Here is a 20,024-nt window from a genome sequence, read left to right as displayed (position 1 = left end):
CCACATGCTAAAGCCTATCATCTACCAAAGATTAAAACGCAGAGAAGCTTTAAATCACCATTCGGCTCATGGCATAAGCCTCGGGAAATCTTCCCTCCACATCCTTTATGTTAAAAATGTATAACTTGACCAGTGATTCCCTAACCACAGAATACCAAAAGGCACGAAATGCAAGATTATTCCATTGAGGGAATGCTTATCGAGAGGCAGTCTCCTCTCCCCTCCACCCCACCCTTGACCAGTAATTGCTTTCCAGGCCTGCACCGGAAAGAGCCTGGAGCTGTGTTATGTTTGGCGGGAGCAGAATACTCTGGAGATAAGTTGAATTCCAAGACTATGCTCCAATTGGGACTACTGTGGCATAACGAAACCACTATTCTCCTCTCTTCAGTCAGGAGAGCCGTTTTAGTATTCCAACATTGTCTTTGCATAAAAATAGCAGTTATCTGTCACTGATGTTTCCTTCATTTTGTGTTGTAATTTAAACCCTGTGAATGGTACAAAGCACAAAGACAGAACTCTCTCACACACACACGTTTGTGCTCTTTTTCCACACAGCCCTGCAGACTTCACAAACACTGTTAGTTCACATCAGATGACTACAGAGTCCTTGGCCATAACGGCCTAATTGGGGAGTTTTCTGTCTTGCTTTCCAGCTGGCTAATTGCAGAGCGAAATCCTAATGAACAGTGAAAAATAGCTTCGTTGCGCAGCGAAGATGTGGCTGTCTGAGATGAAATATTCAAACGTCTCACTTCTCCAGCTGTCACTAAAGCTGCGTTTGGGGGAAGGATGCCTTGTCATGTCTCCTTGGCACAGATGGCTTCGCATGCTCATGCCTTCAAGCGAAGTGTACCTAGTCAGAGTATTTCCAGCCCTGATATGTCTAAAAAAATCCACTCTGACCACAGTTTGTGCTGAACAATCTGCTTTGTAAATTTCGTGTTCTGTCTCAGTGGGATTGCTTGCTGCTGCCGCACAACAGTTTCTGTTTTTTTGGCCATACTGGAGCTGCGGCTCTGAGGGCGGCACAAATAAAAGAAAAATACTAATATTACAAGATTTGGTGAGCTATTATGATTCCCTGAGGAGCAATCACATATTGCCACATAAGCGGTGACATTTATGTCGTTAGTGAAAGTCAGTGATAGCTTTTGGATAAATTTTAATGAACGTGGATCCTCATTAATTTGCCCAATTATTTGAATTTCATCACAGACCACCATAAGGCAACACAATGGTTTATGACTTATAAAACTGATGAACTTCCAATTAAGTAAGAACCTCTGGGGCTTAAAAAAAGCCACCACAAAAGTACTAAAAATCTACAATTTTTCCAGTTACCTCTTAAGGCTGGCTCCCAACAATGTTCAAAATGCTAAAAGGTGGAAATCCAAAATGCAAATTTCAAAAATAAATTCTCACATCAAGGTGGGTACATACATCTTTTATGTACAGTCTGTGGTCAGGACACCAAAACTGCTGAGTGTGTAAATAGGAGAGGCAGAAAGCATGCGATGAAATGACATTAAATTATAGGTTTAAAATGTCATCAAAACACTACTTTTCTTTGTCTTAAGCAGAACACTGATTTGCACTTCAACATGTTGTCAGGATGGTGAAGGTGGCGATGAATAACATCAATTTAAAAAAAAAAAAGCGGTATAGTAAGTCAGAGCTGAGACGTGAGCAGGTGGAGGTTACATTAACTGCAACAAGCACAACCTCCAACCTAACATCAGCTATTGACATGTCCAGATCATCAGCTTAGAGACCCCGGGGCGCAAATGCGTGATGCTCCCCAGCAAGCTTGATTGACAGAATAGTTTTAAATCATTATAGAGGAGACCGGGCCTCATGAATGCCACTTTGCTAAGCATTTTCTCAACTTTAATATTGACTCCATTGAATTTCACACTGAATGAAAAATTACCTTTTTCATTTGCTAAAATTCCTGTTGAAGAAGTCAAGGTTGAACTTTTTTTAAATAAAGATCATTTGGGGGAATTTACCTTGATTTCAGAAAAATGCTGGCAGGCAACAAATATGGGGAAATGAGAGATTCTGCTTCTCTAACAAGTTCACTCAATAAGCTGCTCAGTAAGCTGCTATTACATAATATAATAGCCCTTGAGCAAGTGGATATAAAATGCTTGCTGGTGCCATCATCTTTTGATGGATTGAAGCTCGGCACCAGAGAAACCTTGAGAGTGAAACATTTTAATGTATTTAATCCTGAAAATGGTTTTAACCCAAACCATGATCTTCATCCAAATATTAAACATGTAGTTTAATGCAGTGATTCCCAAACTTTTTTTTGCTAGGCCCCCCTTTGTTTTAAAAGAAAAATGTTTGGGCCTAAAAATCAAGAATGTGGGATACTGTTTGTCCGTGATTTGGAGAGCCCAGTGTGTGCTCCCGACGCAGGGAAAACCAATTCTGCAGGGGAAACCTACTTTGGCACTTGTGCAGGTGAAGCCAAAGGGAAGATATGCTTCACCATATTTTCTAGGAAGGAAGTTGTTTTGGAAACATATTTGGCGATGCTTCATATCCTGCTATGCGTTTGTGTGGAAGCCCTGTCAAAAACCTGTCAATTATGCTAGCAGAGTCCAAACGTTCTTTTTTTTTTCTCTTTTCATACCGCTACCGCTCCACTGTGGGTTTTTCTGTCCAGGCATGGTTGCATTGGCAGTGTGTTTCATTGAAATTTTAAAACATTAAGCTATTGCCAATCATTTTATTACGGTGGATCAAAATCTGATGGCACTTTTCTGCAGTCATATTTCCATCAATTTTGATAAGATCCCCAACACCACTGTATAATGTGACACGTTTTACAGATGAGTATAGACACTGAGTGTTGTACCTCAATTCTGACCTCGTCTGTACATACTGACAAAGATTTGAACCAAAAACATCCAATTTGGTGAGACCTGATTTTCAGTCCAGTTCTTGTGTAATTTGGCATACCTTAGCCTTTTCACCCCGTTTCCCTTCCTTATTAATGGTCCTTCCACTGATACAATTTCTGAAGAGGCTTCAGGGTCAGATGCATCTCTCAGGTTCGCCTACTGTAGATAGTTTTTTAGGCCTGCCACTTCTTCCTTTGTCCTCTACTTGTGCAGTTTACGGACGCACTTCACATAGTCCTTTACAAAGCAGCATTTTGGTGCACAAATACTATTATATGCCCATCAGACTGTTATCTTTGTCATTTTTAGTAAATTCATTAAAAGAAATTGTGACAGGCTGCTAGTAACAAGTTCCTGAAGATGTATCACTTCTTCATTGTCGGAGTTGTGTGTTTTTTTTAAAGGTTGAATGGTCATTATTAGGTGGCCATAAAAATCAACAAAAACATTAATGTAAAAATGGTCAAGTACAAGGCCGGGACTAAAAATGAGGGGAAAAGCAGCCAATGTCCAAAGATACATTAAGAGACTTCCAGAAAGCCTAATGAACTATTGTTGAAGACCACTTAAATACAAGGTAATACAAGCAAAATACAAAGAAATGAGAGGTGTCACTTAACTGTAGATGAAAGAAACAAATAGTTTATATTGGAGAACATCAGCTACTCAGCAACCAGGCTGCTTCTCTTGGTTTTGACCTTTAATCACAGGAAAAATCCACCTGTTTCCTTTCTCTCCAGCCACATATAAGGACCTTAGCCTCCCTTTCTTAACTCCACCTGACATGCAGGATATCACTTTTTACAAAATTTGCATGTTTTTTGGTGTCAGGAAGGCAATCAGAGGAAGACAGACGCTTTCTTGTCCTCCTATCTCCACTGAGAGACAGACAAGAGTGGTTTCCAGTCCTCCTCCTCCTCCTCCACCTTCTCACTGAGAAAATAAAAAGCAGGATAGTGCAAGAAGAAAGGAAACCCTTAGGGATTTCACTCCATCTTTCACTTCTGTGTCAGTTTCTGCCTCCTCCTTCACTCTCTTGTCTCATTCTCTCAGGCTGAACCTTTCCTGGCTCCTATATTCTCTTTTATCATTCTCTTCGTCCTTCCCCTTCCCCAGTTTTGTCCTTTTCTCTCATTCTCTTTGCCCTTACTCTACAAGAGTTTCTTTCCCTTTTCATCTCCACCCTAAGTTTCTTTCTCTGCTTTCTTATCTGGTCACTCTCATTCACAGCACAAGTCCAGGCCCACCAATGCTGCTGTGTAGCTCAAAATACCTTTCACTCTGAACTGAATCAAACATGTGGTGTTGAAACTTCTGGCTATGAAAGAATTAATGGATTTCAAATGCATACATGCATTTATTTATTCATCTATTTATTTCAAAGATGGTTCAAACAGTCATAGAGAAAATCATTTTAAGGACTCTGGCAAATGCTTTAGCATCTTGGCCAAGTGTCTGCAGAAGATATATAAGATTCCAAATGGTTTCTGGGCTGTCATGAGTTTAATACTCTGGTGGAAGATAAAGTGAAGCGGTCAAAGGCTGACTGACACTGCGCCCGTGTGCCAGCCAGCTGATATCTTGGAGAGATCAATATGGCGGCGAGGTCAGCAAGCAAAGATGAGGAAGACAAATGTTCGACTCAGTATGTTTTTTTCTCCCCAAACAATAATCATTCAACACTGCAGGAGAACACATTTGAGACAAGGCCAACAACTTTTACACTTTAATACACACAGAAAAACCTCAGCCACGTTTTCAGGTACATAAAAAGTTCACGGAAAGTTTTTGAAGACTTTACCGTGCTGCACGCTATAGTAGCCTGCGCATTCAGATCATAGAGTATTGATTGGAGTTTGCAGTGAGAGAACAAGACGGGTGACATAATAGCAGGTTTCAAGCAGCATAAATGATGTTCAGTGGTGCTCCGGCCCTAATTGATATCCCTTGTTGCCAAAATGTCAAAAAAATCTATTGCCAAGAGAAAAAATAAATTAGTAGTTTACTTATGATGCTCGGCTGCTCCAGTTCACTCGAGGAAAATCAATTCTCATCCCTAGCTGGGCTTACTGACGCATTACAGACAAATCCTCATCAAATCAAAACATGCATGGTCACTGAATATTGGCATTTGAGGCAGTGAGAAAAAAAAGATGGTGCTGCGTGCCCTGGGTTTCCGAAAATATGACAGCAATGACTCATTTTCATATTTACTTTTGCTCTGCTTGACTTTGGAGAGATCTATGTGACCTAGCTGCACAATAATTCCAAGTCAGAGTCAAAGAGCTAAACAGCCAGTGGCACATCGACTGCACCTCTGGGTAAATACTAACCCTAACTGCATTTGAATGTTTTCTATTAAACGAGGTCCATAACCCACACTGGTTAAATCAAATTCACAACATTAAAAGTTTTCCCATATTTGAAAGAAGCATATTTAGCACAAATCTCACAGATATAATACAATTAAAGGTTGGACTCCAAAGCAGAATAGGAGTGTCGGGCACAAATGTACCTACTTCTTACATGCAAATTGTGGTCTGGACTCCAGAGTGGACATGGACAACTATCACATTTGCAGTATTGGTAAATACTGCATTAGCTTTCTGCATAGAGAGGTGTATTGTAAGGCTGCAACCACACATCCCTCTCTTTACAAAATCGTCTTCTCACCTTAACTCTAAAACCAAGTTTTTTAACCACTGTTAAAGAAGTAATGACTCAAAAAGGCCCTCTGTATATAAACCACCCTGGAAGCCAATTACAAGCTTCAAACTCTTTAACTGGGATCTTTGTTGCATGTCACAAATTTCCTGCCAGCGCTTTACTGTCACTGTAAGGTAAGAAAAGATCCAAAATACTAAACATGAACTACAAGAAAAGAAACAGCCTTTTACTAAATGTGTCCACAAATTTAAGGTGTAAAACTCATGTTGAGATACCACAGACACAGAAAAAGTGTGAATAACAGTGATTGCATATTAAACAAATAAAATTTGCATGTGTTATTAACAGATTCAGCCATAATGTTAATTTCCTGTTTTGTTTTGAAGCCATTTGGATAATATGGTGAAAGTGTGGATTTGGCCAAATATCTGACTGCTGTTCTGCTCAGTTTTAACAGCATAACCAGAAAACCAAATAACACCTTTAATTTTAGACAACTGAGAAAAATTTCATCACATCTAATAAAAAAAAAAAAACATTTAAAATATGATAATATATATAACTTTGGGATACTAATTTGACACAACCTAAAACATAATGACTTAAAACCCTTTTGTTTTTAAAAGCAGCCGATACATCCTTCCCTTGAGAAATATATAGAGAGAAATGGAAGCCTAAATCAGCATGTCAGTCATGCTGTCTTCATTCCTGCCACACATGGGCTGACTAGAAACACAGATCGGAAATCACCATGATGACATGTAAAGTAAATACACCCAAAAGGTGACAAACGTGCATTTTCTGTAGAGCAGAGCTGCTCGGAGGAAAAACTCACGAAGAAATACAAGCAGCATGTCTCCTGAGAAAACTGCCAGCTGAACTTTTCAGGCAGCATTAAAGGTTTCCACACTTGTTGGTTTCTGCACCGGTGAGATTTCTTTTAGTGAATAATAGTTCTACAATCTGTTGCCGACCTCGATTACTTTGTCACAAGATTAAATGACTCTTCAGATCCTCTGGTGTTTAATTTAAAAGAAGTTCATTTACCAACCCGGCTACTTTTTCTGATGTTCAGGAACAGTGGGTTGACTCCCAGATGTGGCTGGAACATACTCACGTTGCATATTTGTCTCATTTGTACAGCCACAGCCTCATCTAAGAGCAGGTCCAATTACTCATATGTAAATCAGCCTATGACATAATCTGATGACTTAATGCTCGTTTTCTAGCAGGTAGCAGATACTGTTTTTTAAGACAGAGATGGCAGCACAAATTGGCCTGTCACTCATGGTGTCTTCAGTCCTGCCACTGACGGATTACTGTATGCACCGTCTGGACACAAGCCCAGCAGAGCTCAGGGGCCAGAGAAGTGACTGTTCTTGTTTAAAACTCGATTAAACAACCACTCAGATGCAAAATGACTGCAGATGTAAAATTGCTAGAAAGAGGTGGAATGACAAGGAAAGGATACAAAATGACTACAGATGCACAAAGTGACAACAAAAAGATTTAACGTGTCTGCTGAGAGACTAAAAATGACATCAAATATATTTAAAATGGCAATAGACCAATGCAAAAATAACTACTGAAACAAAATAACAACAGAGGTACAAAATGACTACAAAAATAGGTAAAATTACTTTAGATAGATGCAAAATGTCTATAGAGAGAGTGAGAATCAGTAAAGCAAGATGCAAACTGATTGCAGAGACACATAAAACAATGAGGGGAATTACAATGAAAAAGAATAGATACTAAATGTCTAGACAGAAGTAAATGGGCAATTATGCAAAAAATATCAAAGAGGCATAGAACAATTAAACAGGTAAAATTCTATTTCAGGGATGCAAAAATGATAGAAGAGACACAAAATGACTCAAAAGTGAAAGAAAATAGCTAAAAATCAATGTAAAGCAGTGCAAAAGAGACTAAAAGATAAAATTCAGTTGAAAAAGAGGACTACTACAGAGAGATGTGAAATGATAATGAGTGGAGCCTAAATTGCACTAGAGCAATAAAAAAATGACTACTAGTGAAGGGATGCAAAAAGCCTATATGGACATAAAATGAGCACAGATCGATGCAAAATGCGAGGGAAGTAAAGAAAAAAAGGAAATCACGGCTAAAAAAAAAGAAGTAATAAGTAATAAGAGTAATAAGGCATATGACAGTAGAGGGATACAAAATGAGAACAGCAACTCAAAGCGATTAAAGAAGACTTAAAGAAACAGCAACTACAAATAGCCACAAATCATATTGGTGTTTTGCTCCTGCACATCTGAATGAATGATTGTGGCCAGAACGTTTCTCCAAATTTGTCATTCTTAAATCCAGCTGTTGTTTCAGACAGTCGCGAGAGCCCACCAGCCAAACCGCCTGCATGGTAGTACGCTGTGCCTGCACGCTTACTGAAAACGCCTTCACAAGGTGAATGGGTCTGCTTTACTTGCAGAGGCTTCGCTCCCCGGTACTCTCATTGATTGTTTTCTCCTGGCTTGGTAAACAGATGGCAGTCAATACAACCCCACAATGACGTCAGAGTTCACCTAGCTGCGGGTCTCCTGGGCTTATCAATTAGAGCTTAAGAATGCAGTCCAGGATTTCATTTGTAGCCTAAGCTGTTATTAGTAACGACAGGTGGGTATTGAATGTGGCGCAACGCAGCGCCGGAGAAAATTGTGATAAATGACAGAGAGGATGCTCTCTCTCTCTCTTTCTCTCTCTCTCTAAAGACAGCTACTGGTCGTCAGGACAAGAGGAAATTTGCGTGAGTGCGGCTCAGGCTGGGAAAGATTCAGTGCCGAAAAAAGGGGTTTGGAGAAAAGTAAAACTTTCAAAAGCTTTGATGCCTACTCTGCTGGGCATTCACCACGTGTTAAAGCGAACCACGCGCCCGTTCTCTGCGTTATGAGACACGCACTCAGCCACATCTGTTTACCTTATGGTCGATGATGCTGTTGTATCCCTGGAGGATCGGGGGGTGAGGCTTGGCGACCCCGACGGAGGCTTCGGTGGGCCGCCGCAGCTGTTCATGCTGCCTGATGCGCGTGTCGTTGGCGTCTCTGGAAGCGCCGTTGAAGCTGCCGTTGTACACGAGGAACAAGCTGGCGCACAGGAGAAGCACGAGAAGCACGGCTACCCCATGGCGCTGACACAAAGACACAAGCAGATGCGGGCAAATTAGCCGAGTTCCACCGGACTGAGTTTAACCTGCACCTACGGACTTCATGCAAGATGAGCGGCAGCAGCAGGCGCTGGTTTGTCAGTAAAAGCCCAACTTCCTGTAATGCATGTCACGTGCGACCAAAAACTTAAAAATAGCTTTTATCGAACTATGATAAGGGCACAGCTAATGTTTATGACGCTGTCAGGCTGTTAATTATCTTCTTTACTTAGTTTGCATGCATTAATATTAATCATCAGATGCGTTGAGGAGCACATGTGTACTGTAATTTACAGTAGGTGCCACACCTCAGAGGACACCAACAGATTTTAAGTAAAAGTTCTAATAAAAAAGAAAAATAAATCACCTATGTGAATTCATGCCAATCGTACATGAACAGGATGAGCAGCTCACGGCACTTTCAATTTGTTTTCTTTTCTTTATTTCTTTAAAAAAATAGTTTAGAATTAATGCTTATCAGTTAATATTAAAGCAACACGGATATTGTTCACTTTCTACAGTGTATCCGTATTAAACGGAGACAAATCAAGCATCCAGCGCGCTGTGCTGTAGTGGAGCTTTAGTGCCAAACAGAGCGCACAGCTGGACGCCCATTGTTCTGATCCTAATCTTTTGATCCGACACTGTACGCCACAGCGGCGTTATGTCGATTATAGCGCACTTGACGGAACAATGCTGGATTTAAAAGCGAGCACAAACAGTTTGACTGCGGGGTTACATGGCAAAACCCTTTACCATAGGTGTCTTCATTTTGCGGCGCGCTGTCTTATCGCTGCGGTTCAGTGCGTAAGGCTCCACTTTCACTCATGGTCCAGCGTCATCTGCTCGCCTCCCGAATGCACTCCAGTCCGTCCGCGCTGTACCAGCCCGCCTGCCTCTGCCCGTGTGTCTTCAGACTGGAGCCCAAGCGCAATTCATACAGAGGAGACCGCGACAGATGTTCACTGTTGTACCTCTGCTGGGTCTTAATGCCCCCCGAGTTCTTTAGGAGCCGGTGAGTGGAGGCGCAGCGTTTTTAATTAAACAGACTACTGCAAAAGAGTGATAAGACCTATTTGCTAAACGTTATTTCCTGCTGAGGCATATTTGATGTAAATCTGCGCAATTAAACTAGAGTACAGTGAGCCCACTCTGTCATCTTTTGACGTCTGCTGCATTATCCATGGGATGGATTATAAAGACAAGAGAAGTTATGGCTTTACAGTGCAGACGTTATCTGGCACAACTCCCTGAATGTCTGTCACTCAGTGGTGAAACCACATGTTCATTCGTGCGCTGTGTTTATGTTCAAACTACACTGTACTCGAGTATTTCAGTTTTTAGATCTCCTCATACTTCCACTGTAGACTAGAGATTCTTTGTAGATTGTACTCCAGTCTGCAAAGAATCCCATTCATCACGTCCTTCCTTAAGAAATTAGACTCTTAAGGCGGTGTTACTTATTAAACTACTCCATCACATCCAACCATAAGCTGCACACATTACTGCACCAGCAATAGGATATGGAAAAACTCAAAAAGAGCCCATTTCTATAATCGTGAAGGACACTTTTTACTTTTACCCACCATTGTTGCTGAACTGCTTTAACCTGTAAAGCTGTATTTAAGTAAATGAATCCTTCCTCTTCTCCATTCAGCGCATCAGAACACAGATTTAAAAACAGTTAAAATCTTTATTTCCTTTTCATTGTTTTTGAGTTTTCCACACTTTTTAAAAATATAATTGATTTTACTTAATTTTCTCTTATTTTTAAAATTTGTTGAAAGCTAGGTGTAAAATGCCACCACACTGAAACCAATAAATAACCTAAAACTAAATACTTTTACATCAATATCATATCAAATTGAATCTGTAGTACAGTAATCCAGTGAACTGACAACGAGCATTAATGAATGGAGCGTGTCTGCAGGAATGATACACTGTTAAAAACATAAAGAAGCAGTTGATCATCCCAGTAGAAATCTAATTCTGTTAAACTTTAGGGGAATTGGTCTGTCCTATTAGAAACCAACAAGCATCATCAATCAGTTTTACCTGCTTTGATTCAAATTAAAGTGACAACTGGACAGGTATTAGATCAAGTCTTTTGTTTGAGGAGGAACACTAGGAGCACTGCTGGATGCCTACAAAATAACCTCCAGTGGGATACTCAGAGGCTTTAATGAGGACATGACCCCCTTAAGCAGGACCTGTGCTTACAGCCCAGCACCTTGCAGTGTGCCTGGAATTCACCAGAAAACACCAGAATGGGTGGCCTGGAGACACCATGGAAAACATTATATTACCTGCAACATCTATGAGAAGAATAGGGTAGCAGTAGTGAACCTGCCAGTCCTGTTGTTCTCTGGTGAATGCCAATTGAGCTGCACAGCGCTGGTGTATAAGCACAGGTACCACTGAAGGATATTGGGCCCTGATACCAGCCTTATGGAGTTGGTTTCTAACAGTTTGGTCAGAAACATACACATAACCCACTGGAAGTAATGTTGTGAGACTTTGGCTGTATTCCTCTCATTTCCCTGCACACAAAGGAGCAGACACCGGTCCTGCTGGTGGACTCATGCATTTCCACACTCCTGCCTATTTCCCAGTATCACCTCCATGCTCTACAGACTGTGCCGGGAGAACCATATTATTCTTAGCAATTATAGATCAATTTGTTTTAAGATTCTCTGGACTCTAGGATGCCTTTGAAAACAATCAGAGGGCAAATGGTACTGTTCCTTTTGGGCACATCATAAGACCAGTAAAATAAATTGTTAACAGCTAGTTATATTTTCAGGATATACCAATAAAGTAGAGAAACAGAGAGATTCATGGACCTGCTTTGATATTTTCACACTAATATACACATAGGCAGCCATACATGCACTGCATGTCCATGCATACACACATACATATATATATATATCATATCGAAAAAATATAAGTAAAATAGTAACAGCGGAAAAAAATAACTTGTGCAAACCAGATGGAAGAAACCTCCCCCCCCCATCCCCATCATTCTTTGAAACAGGAATGGAGTCAGCTCATCAGCTTCATCCATACCGCTGGTGCAGTACACTCAGACGGGCAGGGATAGCTCAGTAGGTAGAGTGGTGGCCCCATGATCGGAAGGTCGGGGGTTCGATTCCCCTGAACAGCTACCCTGAGGTACCCCTGAGCAAGGTACCGTCCCTACACACTGCTCCCCGGGCGCCCAGTGGCTGCCCACTGCTTCACTGAGTGAATGGGTTAAATGCAGAGAGGGATTTTCCCCACGGGGACCAATAAAGTACACTTTCTTTCAGAGAGGGTCAGACTTCTTTATTCAGAACCTGAGTTTTGGATCAACTGAAAGCAGCACCTTGTGCTGCCTGAGAATTTCATTTTCATTAATTATTCACAGGCCAAAGATGTTTGCTATGTCCTCATCTAGTCCAAAACTTAAAAAGTGATCAATGAAATAAAAAAAAGTTTTAAAATGTACAGTCAGCTGATGTAGTTGGACCAAAACAAATACAATGCAGTCACGTCCTACGGATGCAGTTTGAAGTCTTGCAGCATCTACTAACATTCACATTCAGACAGAAGGATAGAGTTTAAAAATATTCATGATTTAAGAGCATTTTTCACTCCGCTCAAGTCAGCAGCAGATGAGAAGATGGTATTTGAGAGATGTTTTTTCTGGAATGAAAGAATCAACTCAAGGATACGGCCTCGGATATTTCCTTTTCTTCTTATGGTCAGCATTTTGATCTGCTGAAGTGAAGATAACTTCATTAACAAAGGGCACAAAGTCACAAAAAGAAGAAGAAAGAAGCTGCTTTTTTTAAGCTGCTACACGGATCTATTTTGAGATTTAGTGCATTTTTTCTATCACATCTTTTAGAATAATGGTGAAATGTCTAAAATACACATTTATGCTTTTATTTTATCATCTATTGAACATTTATGCAACTTAGCATGTCTTATTTTCATTAACATATAATGTTGGAAAACTTACCATTTAAAAAAGGAAAAAAAATATTAAAGACAAAAAAAACCTACTGCATACTCTGATGATTTTTTTTTTAGATATAGATTATTTGCTAATTACATAAGTGTATGGATGTCATGCTACTTCTGAAAGTTAAATCAACACAAAGCAGAGATCATAATATCTGAGGTTCATCTTTAATCACTGAACATTTGAATAAGAAACAGAACAAAAGTCAGTTTAGAAAAAGAATATTGCAAATGTTAAACCATTTCTAATTCAAGTTGACAAAGAAAAAATAACAGATTTTTAAAAATAAATTCTCTGGTTGGAGCCAATTAAATTACCAGCCTAACTAGTTCTAGCTAGCACATTCCTCAAACCCTGTAAGCTGACCTCTTCTGCAGCCCTACTCAGAATCTAAAGGACACAGCCATCATTTTCAAAATAAACCTCAAGATACTTTTTGGCTTTTACTTTAGGTGCCCCATAATTTTTTGCCTTGACACCAAGACATATTCCACATTTTGTTGTTTGTGATTGTTTTGTTTATTTCCAATTGTTTACTTTGGTGTTTTGACTTTTGCTACACTTTTTTGACATTCTATTTATTTAGTTTAGTTTTTTTATGCGTGCATTAAACGTGTTATAGAAATAAAACTGAATGGGGTTAAAATGAGACAGTTGAGCCAAATGACACAGAAAAACATCTTTTGATTAGATCTTTACAAAAGTTGCCAGCAATAAACAAGGTCTCATCTTGTCGTCTGCCATTCTTTCTTCTGTGACTGCAAGTTGTTGTGTCAGATCTTGGACCGCCCTCCCTCACTTATCTGCACTCAACCCCTCCTAATCTTATTGGCATGGAGTGCTGCAAGTGCTACAGCTCAGAGGATGTTTTTATATGTGTTATATTACTGACTGGCCTCACAAGCCAAAGAAGACAAGTTTTGCTTATGTCTTGATCTTAAAAGACTAGAAGCAACAGAATTCTCAAAAGAGGTCAAAATCCAGGCAGGCAGAATATATTTTGGCAGAAAATAAAATGTAATATATATCATATGCTTGTTTTAAAAATGTCATCTGTTTATTAAAGTACTTTTTTTCTATTTCCATGCCCTCGTCACAATCCCGGGTCAATAATTTGTTTTATTCATTCTGTAGGATTATGAAATACTTATGTTCACTTTTTGAGAACCTCTGAGTTTTGTAACTTAAATTTCTAGTTTTTGGTTCTTGGTTGCGTTCATATATCTTCTCTTTTTCGTGTCTCGTCTCTGTGTTCTGTCTTCAGCGTCTCCTTTTGACGTCTGTTTTGTTCTTTGGTTTTCTCCATCTATCATGTCTCCATGTCTGATTATTCCCCAGTCCCAGCGTCAGCCTCACCTGAGTCTCTATGCGTTGCTGCCTGCTTTATTTTGTTAGTCCCCTATCGTGTTTGTGTATGTTCACTTTTGCTTCCCATGTGTCATTAGTCAGATTTAGTTCACCTCTGTTCACTTGTGTGTTCCATCTCCTGATTTCCTTATGTGTACATTTAAGCTCTAAGTTTTCTTCTGTTTGTTGTGGTGATCTCCTCTCATATTGTGTGTACTCCTGTTTGTGGGTCTGCCAAGACTAGTTTTTTAGTCATTCTGTTCCAGCTCTGCTCTGCCTTTGTTTGTTAAGTCTGCCAGCTAATAAAGTGGAGATTTCAGTTAAGTCATTGACTTAAGAGTCATTGCTTAACTGCTTAAGTTGTGTGGCGTATATACTCTGGAAAAGATGGACGTGGTCACCTTTGGTTTTTTGGACTGATCTGAAGCTTGATTAGCAAGGTGTATATATATACTGTACAGGTATAAATGCACACAGACTGGTTAACCAATATCAGGTAAAACGCAACACTAGATTTTCACTCACCATAACTAGAGTATGGGCTTCCTGGAAGAGTTGTTAGTAAAAAAAACAAAGACAGGACAAATTGCAGCTGAGATTTCCAATTCAGTGATCCAAATTAGTTGAGATGAGGCCTCGGTGAATTATTTTTTAAATTCCCCTCATGTACAGTTGTATTAAAGAGAAAGTATTGCCTACCTTTGAGGATGTTTTTGGCTCATACAGCACTTTGAAAACAGGGTTAGCCTAAGTAGATGATCTACAGGTTTTCATATTATCACACAGCATAGTCACCATTTACAATTTTACTCCACAAAATGTCCTCATGCTCGTGGTTTCCCACAGATCTCAGTCACTGGACCGATCTTGTTCAGTTTCTGTCTGGCGCCCCTTGCCCATGTAAAGTGTTCTAGCACTGTTATCCATTTACTGCCAGTTGTATAACTTAGCCAGTCTGGAAGAAAATCTGGGTTCACAGCATTTCTGCCTCACGCTATTTCTTATGTACCTGAACTCAAATAATGTTCAAGTCCTTGTTCTTGGTCCTGATCATATTTCTAACGGTGCTGCTCAGTAAGTAACTGATCCGAAGCAATCGGAGTTTTACATCTTTGATTAACATCTCAGTTTTAACCAGCATTTCACTAGTGCCTTTTGACTCGATATAACATTGCCATGCTCCTCTGTAGCTGAACACATTAAAATCTATCATTTCCTCATATTATTACAACTTGTTATGCATATATCTTAGTGATGTATATGTTTGGCACTTAATCCACTTTTTGGTCACTGTTTTGAAGCACCTTTTAACTCTGCCTTAGAAAACGTTAGGGACATAAAGGTTATTATTATTAAATTATTAAATGTTTGGCCTCAGAGGTTGTCACTTCCATAAAAAACCAGCGGTGTGGCTTTGGCATAAAACAACTCAATTACAATTCATGACTCAGCATAAATTACATCTTTGTTTACTGGAATAAAGGAAGATGTCAACCAGAGCAACAGAGTGGCTGAATAATGTTTTTGTAATATGTTTTGAGCAGCAAAATAGTTCAATGGCACAGATGAAGAAGACATGTAAGGTTTTAGTAACACGGGCAGCACTTGTTGGCTCATTTTGTTTATAGTTTTAATCTTTGCTCAGGTAAAAAATATATATATGCAGATTATAACCAGCTTTAAGCAGCTTTCCAGCAATTCCATTCTGCACGAAGCACCACATATGACAATATGACAGCATTAAATATAGAGAGGAGTGGCTGCATGTTTCACCCCCATTTGCTAGTGATTGTGTATAATCTGCTTATGAAAAAAAGATCCCCAAGGGAGACGCAAGAGAGACTTCCCAGAAGCAATAACTCACATCAGTGTTGCCATCTGAGTCACTGGGGGAAAATGTGCAATAAAACAGCGAAAGGTTGGAAGGCTGAACAATAACAACAATAACAAAAACAGCATATGAGAACAGGACTTTCACAGAAAGTCTGTTTTCGAAGAGTGCACCGATTGCTGCGTGGTTAGAGGGCATGCATATCTCTGAGCTTTAGCGGGGATATTTGGGGAAACGTGGGCAATTTGGCAAATCGACAAAGCATTCTCAGGAGCACAAATTATTTACTCCGCGGCTGTTTTTCCACTGCTGCTGCTGATGTCGTGAATTTTAAAATCCCAATCATATTTGTGACGTAAAACTGTAACGCCCCATAACAACGTCCACAGACATTTGACTTCAACTTCCAGGGGATTAAAAGACAACACGGTCTGATTTTTTGTGCTCATATTCCCTCTTGGGAAACCAGACAAAAGTGTTACAAAAGTCTACACAAGCACGTAGAAGCAAGCAGGACGTCTGTGCAACACCTTCACTTTAATTCCCCCCCGAGTCGGGTTTTATCTACAGTCCCGAGAGGAGAGTGATGCCTCAAACTGAAAGCTGGAAAATAATGAAAATTTGCAGCATAATATGAACACGAGGAAGCTTTGCTCGATCCATCTTTACAGAGATGGATTTAATGAATTCTTCTGTATCTTCATTATTAGTGCAGCCTATTGCGGCATATAATACTTCTCCAAAGGATTTAAATGAACGGATTTATTTTTGTGGAAATGCCACGACCAGGATTACTACAGCTTGGATGTTATGCTGGTGCTTTTACATTATACATGAATCTGTTGTAAGATAAAAGGATCAAACCTCCACTGTGAGTTTGTAGAAACTGTTATAAAGCCAGAAACAGAGAAGTCAGTTGTTGCAGCTGCTCTCGTTAAAGTAGTAACTGGTTTTTCCCCCCTGCGTGCTATAAAAAGTCTGGTTTCTGTGAACTCTAACTGTGCTCTCTTTTAAAACAAGTTCCACTGAGTATTCATGAGGGGCCAGTGCAGATCTCTGCTGTGTGGGCGCTTCGGCTCTATATACTCTTACCATCACCATCAGACCATGAGAAGCCATACAAATTTAAAATGTAATCACCACCGCAAGCAATCTAGCATGCCAGCAGCAGCTGGAGCATGTTGATCGACTGCAATGATCCCTGGAGTACTGAGGTTATGACGCTGCAAAATCTGATTGTCAGGGCCAGCACGATGATGATGATGATGATGATGGTAGTTGTAATGCTGCTGAGTATGCGGACAATGAAGGATGCTGATTGGCAGGTGTTTGCCTTCTTCAATGTGCGGGCATGCTCAGTCGCCTAGTTATTACTTGCCATAGGCCATGCCATGTCTGATTGTCTGTGGCCCACGTCTGCACTATATTTCTCCCTTTTATGTTGTCTCTAATCCGATGCAGATCTGAATCCCGCCTCTGATTTATGAGTGAAAGCTGCTCCCCACGGTGCTGCAGGAGGGGGACTTTGACAAGAGAATCATACTGGCTTTTTGTCCTTTCCATAATTAGAGAGTACATCCAATTCACCCCGTTCATTACCCTTGGGCCCAGTGACAAATGATGAGCAGGCGTGTTTTAATGCAGGCACACTGCCCCATTTGGGGCGAATGAGCAACAGTGCATACAAGAGCGGGAGAGATGGGAGATGCATTCACAAGGTACTTATCATATCACACTAAAAATAGGGAATTCTTACTTTCATCCAACATCCCACTGAGATAATAGCTGCATGTTTGACCAGGAGAATAAAGACACAGGGAGGATTTAAAGGACTACATGAATCGCTTTGAATGTTTTTTCACATTTGCTATAAATAACATGCATTCTGTCGTGACTTTAAAAGACTCTCCTCGCTAGATCTGAGCAGAACCTTCAAAAATGCTGTGATGGGGATTCAGCTGATCTTGGATGATGTGACTTGTTATACTGCTGAACTGCATTATGCTGTTGGTGGGTGTTTTTGTTTTCAATGCATTTTTTCCCACACCGTTTTTATTCTACAGAATAAAAAAGGTGTGGGAAAAATGCATGTAATAATATGTATAAGCATGTGCTAAATAATTGGATTGTTGAATCAACATTATTATTATTATCCTTAAAGAATATTTTCATCTTCTTTTTAACTATTATATCCCTTTTGCTTTGGGATTATGTGTAGTTCTCTTTAAAAACTGAGGTAACTGGACAAGTGGAGGACAAAAGAAGTAGTAGCAGGCCCAAAAAACAATTTACAGTGGAAGAACAGTATCTGAAAGTCACGTCCATCAAAATATAAATAAATAAAAATCAATAAATCTCTGACAGACCTGACCTGACCTGAGAGATGACTCTGGAACCTTCAGTTGATCCATCTACTGTTCGCTGAAGCCTCATCAGAAATGGTCTCCGTGGAAGGCCGGCTGTCAGGCGGCCATTCATAAGGAAAGGAAACAAGCTGAGGTATGCCAAAGTATACAAGGACTGATAACTCCAAATTTTTTGTTTCAAATCCTGGTCAGAGGATTTCAAAAGAGAGATACTACTGTTGGGGTGCCTGAGTCATTGACCCAGAGTTTTGAGTTTTCATTATTATTGTACTTTGATTTTTGCCTTTATTTATCATTTCTAGTCTTTTGGTTTCTTTGTCAGAGTTGCGCTTCTGGGTTCTGTTCTGTGTTCCATAGTGTTCCCCCGACTACGGGCGCATTTTTCATGGGACTCGTTTAGCTCTCCAGCCACCTGCCTCGCCTGGTCCAGTCCGGTCCACGTCCGGTACCTCAACATCGCCAGCCACCTTCCAGGCTGCTGACTGGACTTCATTGGCGTTGTGGACGGCCTCCTAAACTGGATCGCCGTCGTTGCTTTTCGCGCGGCCGGTGCTGTACAGTGCAGCGAGGAATGCCCAGACCTCTACATTGGAGAGACCAAACAGCCACTTCACAAGTGCATGGCACAACATAGAAGAGCCACTTCCACGGGACAAGACTCAGCAGTCCATCTGCATCTAAAAGATAAAGGTCACTCTTTCGAAGATGCCAATGTTCACATTTTGGACAGAGAGGACAGATGGTTTGAAAGAGGAGTGAAAGAAGCCATCTATGTCCACTGTGAGCGACCATCTTTGAACAGAGACGGTGGTTTACGACACCAACTGTCTGCCATCTATAATCCAGTTTTGAGTTCCCTTGGCTCATGTGATTAGGTAGAGGATCATCAGGGGTCCTTTGTCCCTCTTTGGGGGGAAACTCCCACTGGCTTTAAATCTGGGACTCTCCACCTTTTGACCTTAGAACTGAAGAAGCTTCTCGGATGAGAGGTGAAACGTCTTCAAGCAACTCAAAGAAGTCCAGACGCTTTTCTTTCTAAGCTCCTTAGACTATGATGACCTGGATGACTGAGAATCTTCACAGACAACAAGAAAGCTACTCTAAGAGAGTTCAGGTTGTTTTGAAGAAGACAAGTGGTCAGACCAAATATGGACTTTCGAATTTGTCGGACAAACGTTGTTTTTGCCTCATACACTAGTTTTGTATGTTTGCATACGTTTAAGTAAATCGCTGCACCTATTTCTGATTTTCCTCACTATATATAGATATAGATAGATAGATCTATCTTTACATGATAGGTGGCTCAAGACTCCCCCCCCCCATACTGTAAGGGAGAATTCCAATACTGTAGGTCCCATGTGTACAGAAGAGCCAACTGCAGCTTCTCTCTGCATTAAGTTGCATTTCTTGCAGTTCATAATTTTGGGATTTTTCCAATTGCACCATTTTAATTTTGTGTCACTGCTCTTGGTCCCATATTCCAGGTGGCCAAATGAAAGCCAATAATCTAAATCTGAACTTTGAATAAAACTGCATTGTAATTACACATGTTACCCCCTCAGCTCTGTCTTTCAGATACACAATATTCAGTATCACTCCTGGTTACACTCACTTACCTGCCAATAACAGCAAAACTGAAATTATTTTATTTAGTCCATCAAACTCTACAATGCTTTATTCTAAAACACTTGGTGCTTCATCCACATGTGTCCAAACTGCAGAAATC

General features: G+C 40.3%; 2 protein-coding genes across 2 annotated transcripts in view; one reads left to right on the top strand and one right to left on the bottom strand.

The window, feature by feature from the left end:
• The window catches only part of st6galnac5a (ST6 (alpha-N-acetyl-neuraminyl-2,3-beta-galactosyl-1,3)-N-acetylgalactosaminide alpha-2,6-sialyltransferase 5a), a 63,603-nt gene extending 53,820 nt beyond the window's left edge, over window positions 1–9,783 (bottom strand). Inside the window, exons 1-2 of the mRNA XM_085439402.1 lie at window positions 9,502–9,783; window positions 8,521–8,730 (exon numbers count right to left, since the gene is read on the bottom strand). Of these exons, the coding sequence (XP_085295528.1) occupies window positions 8,521–8,730; window positions 9,502–9,516 (225 nt within the window). The 5' untranslated portion in view covers window positions 9,517–9,783. The remainder of the gene's footprint in view (window positions 1–8,520; window positions 8,731–9,501) is intronic.
• pigk (phosphatidylinositol glycan anchor biosynthesis, class K) overlaps window positions 1–18,609 on the top strand; it is a 120,443-nt gene extending 101,834 nt beyond the window's left edge. The window contains exon 13 of the transcript XR_014916436.1: window positions 18,297–18,609. The gene's annotated coding sequence lies outside the window, so the exon portion shown is untranslated. The remainder of the gene's footprint in view (window positions 1–18,296) is intronic.
• Window positions 18,610–20,024: the final 1,415 nt, after the last annotated feature.

The sequence above is a fragment of the Copadichromis virginalis genome, linkage group LG18 (assembly GCF_057382275.1).
Source record: "Copadichromis virginalis isolate Kocher_CV1m ecotype Utaka linkage group LG18, C_Virginalis_male_GT1.1, whole genome shotgun sequence".
In the NCBI taxonomy this organism is placed as follows: Eukaryota; Metazoa; Chordata; class Actinopteri; order Cichliformes; family Cichlidae; genus Copadichromis; species Copadichromis virginalis.
The sequence above is the reverse complement of the archived record's forward strand: the minus strand, read 5'-3'. Positions and strand labels throughout refer to the sequence as shown.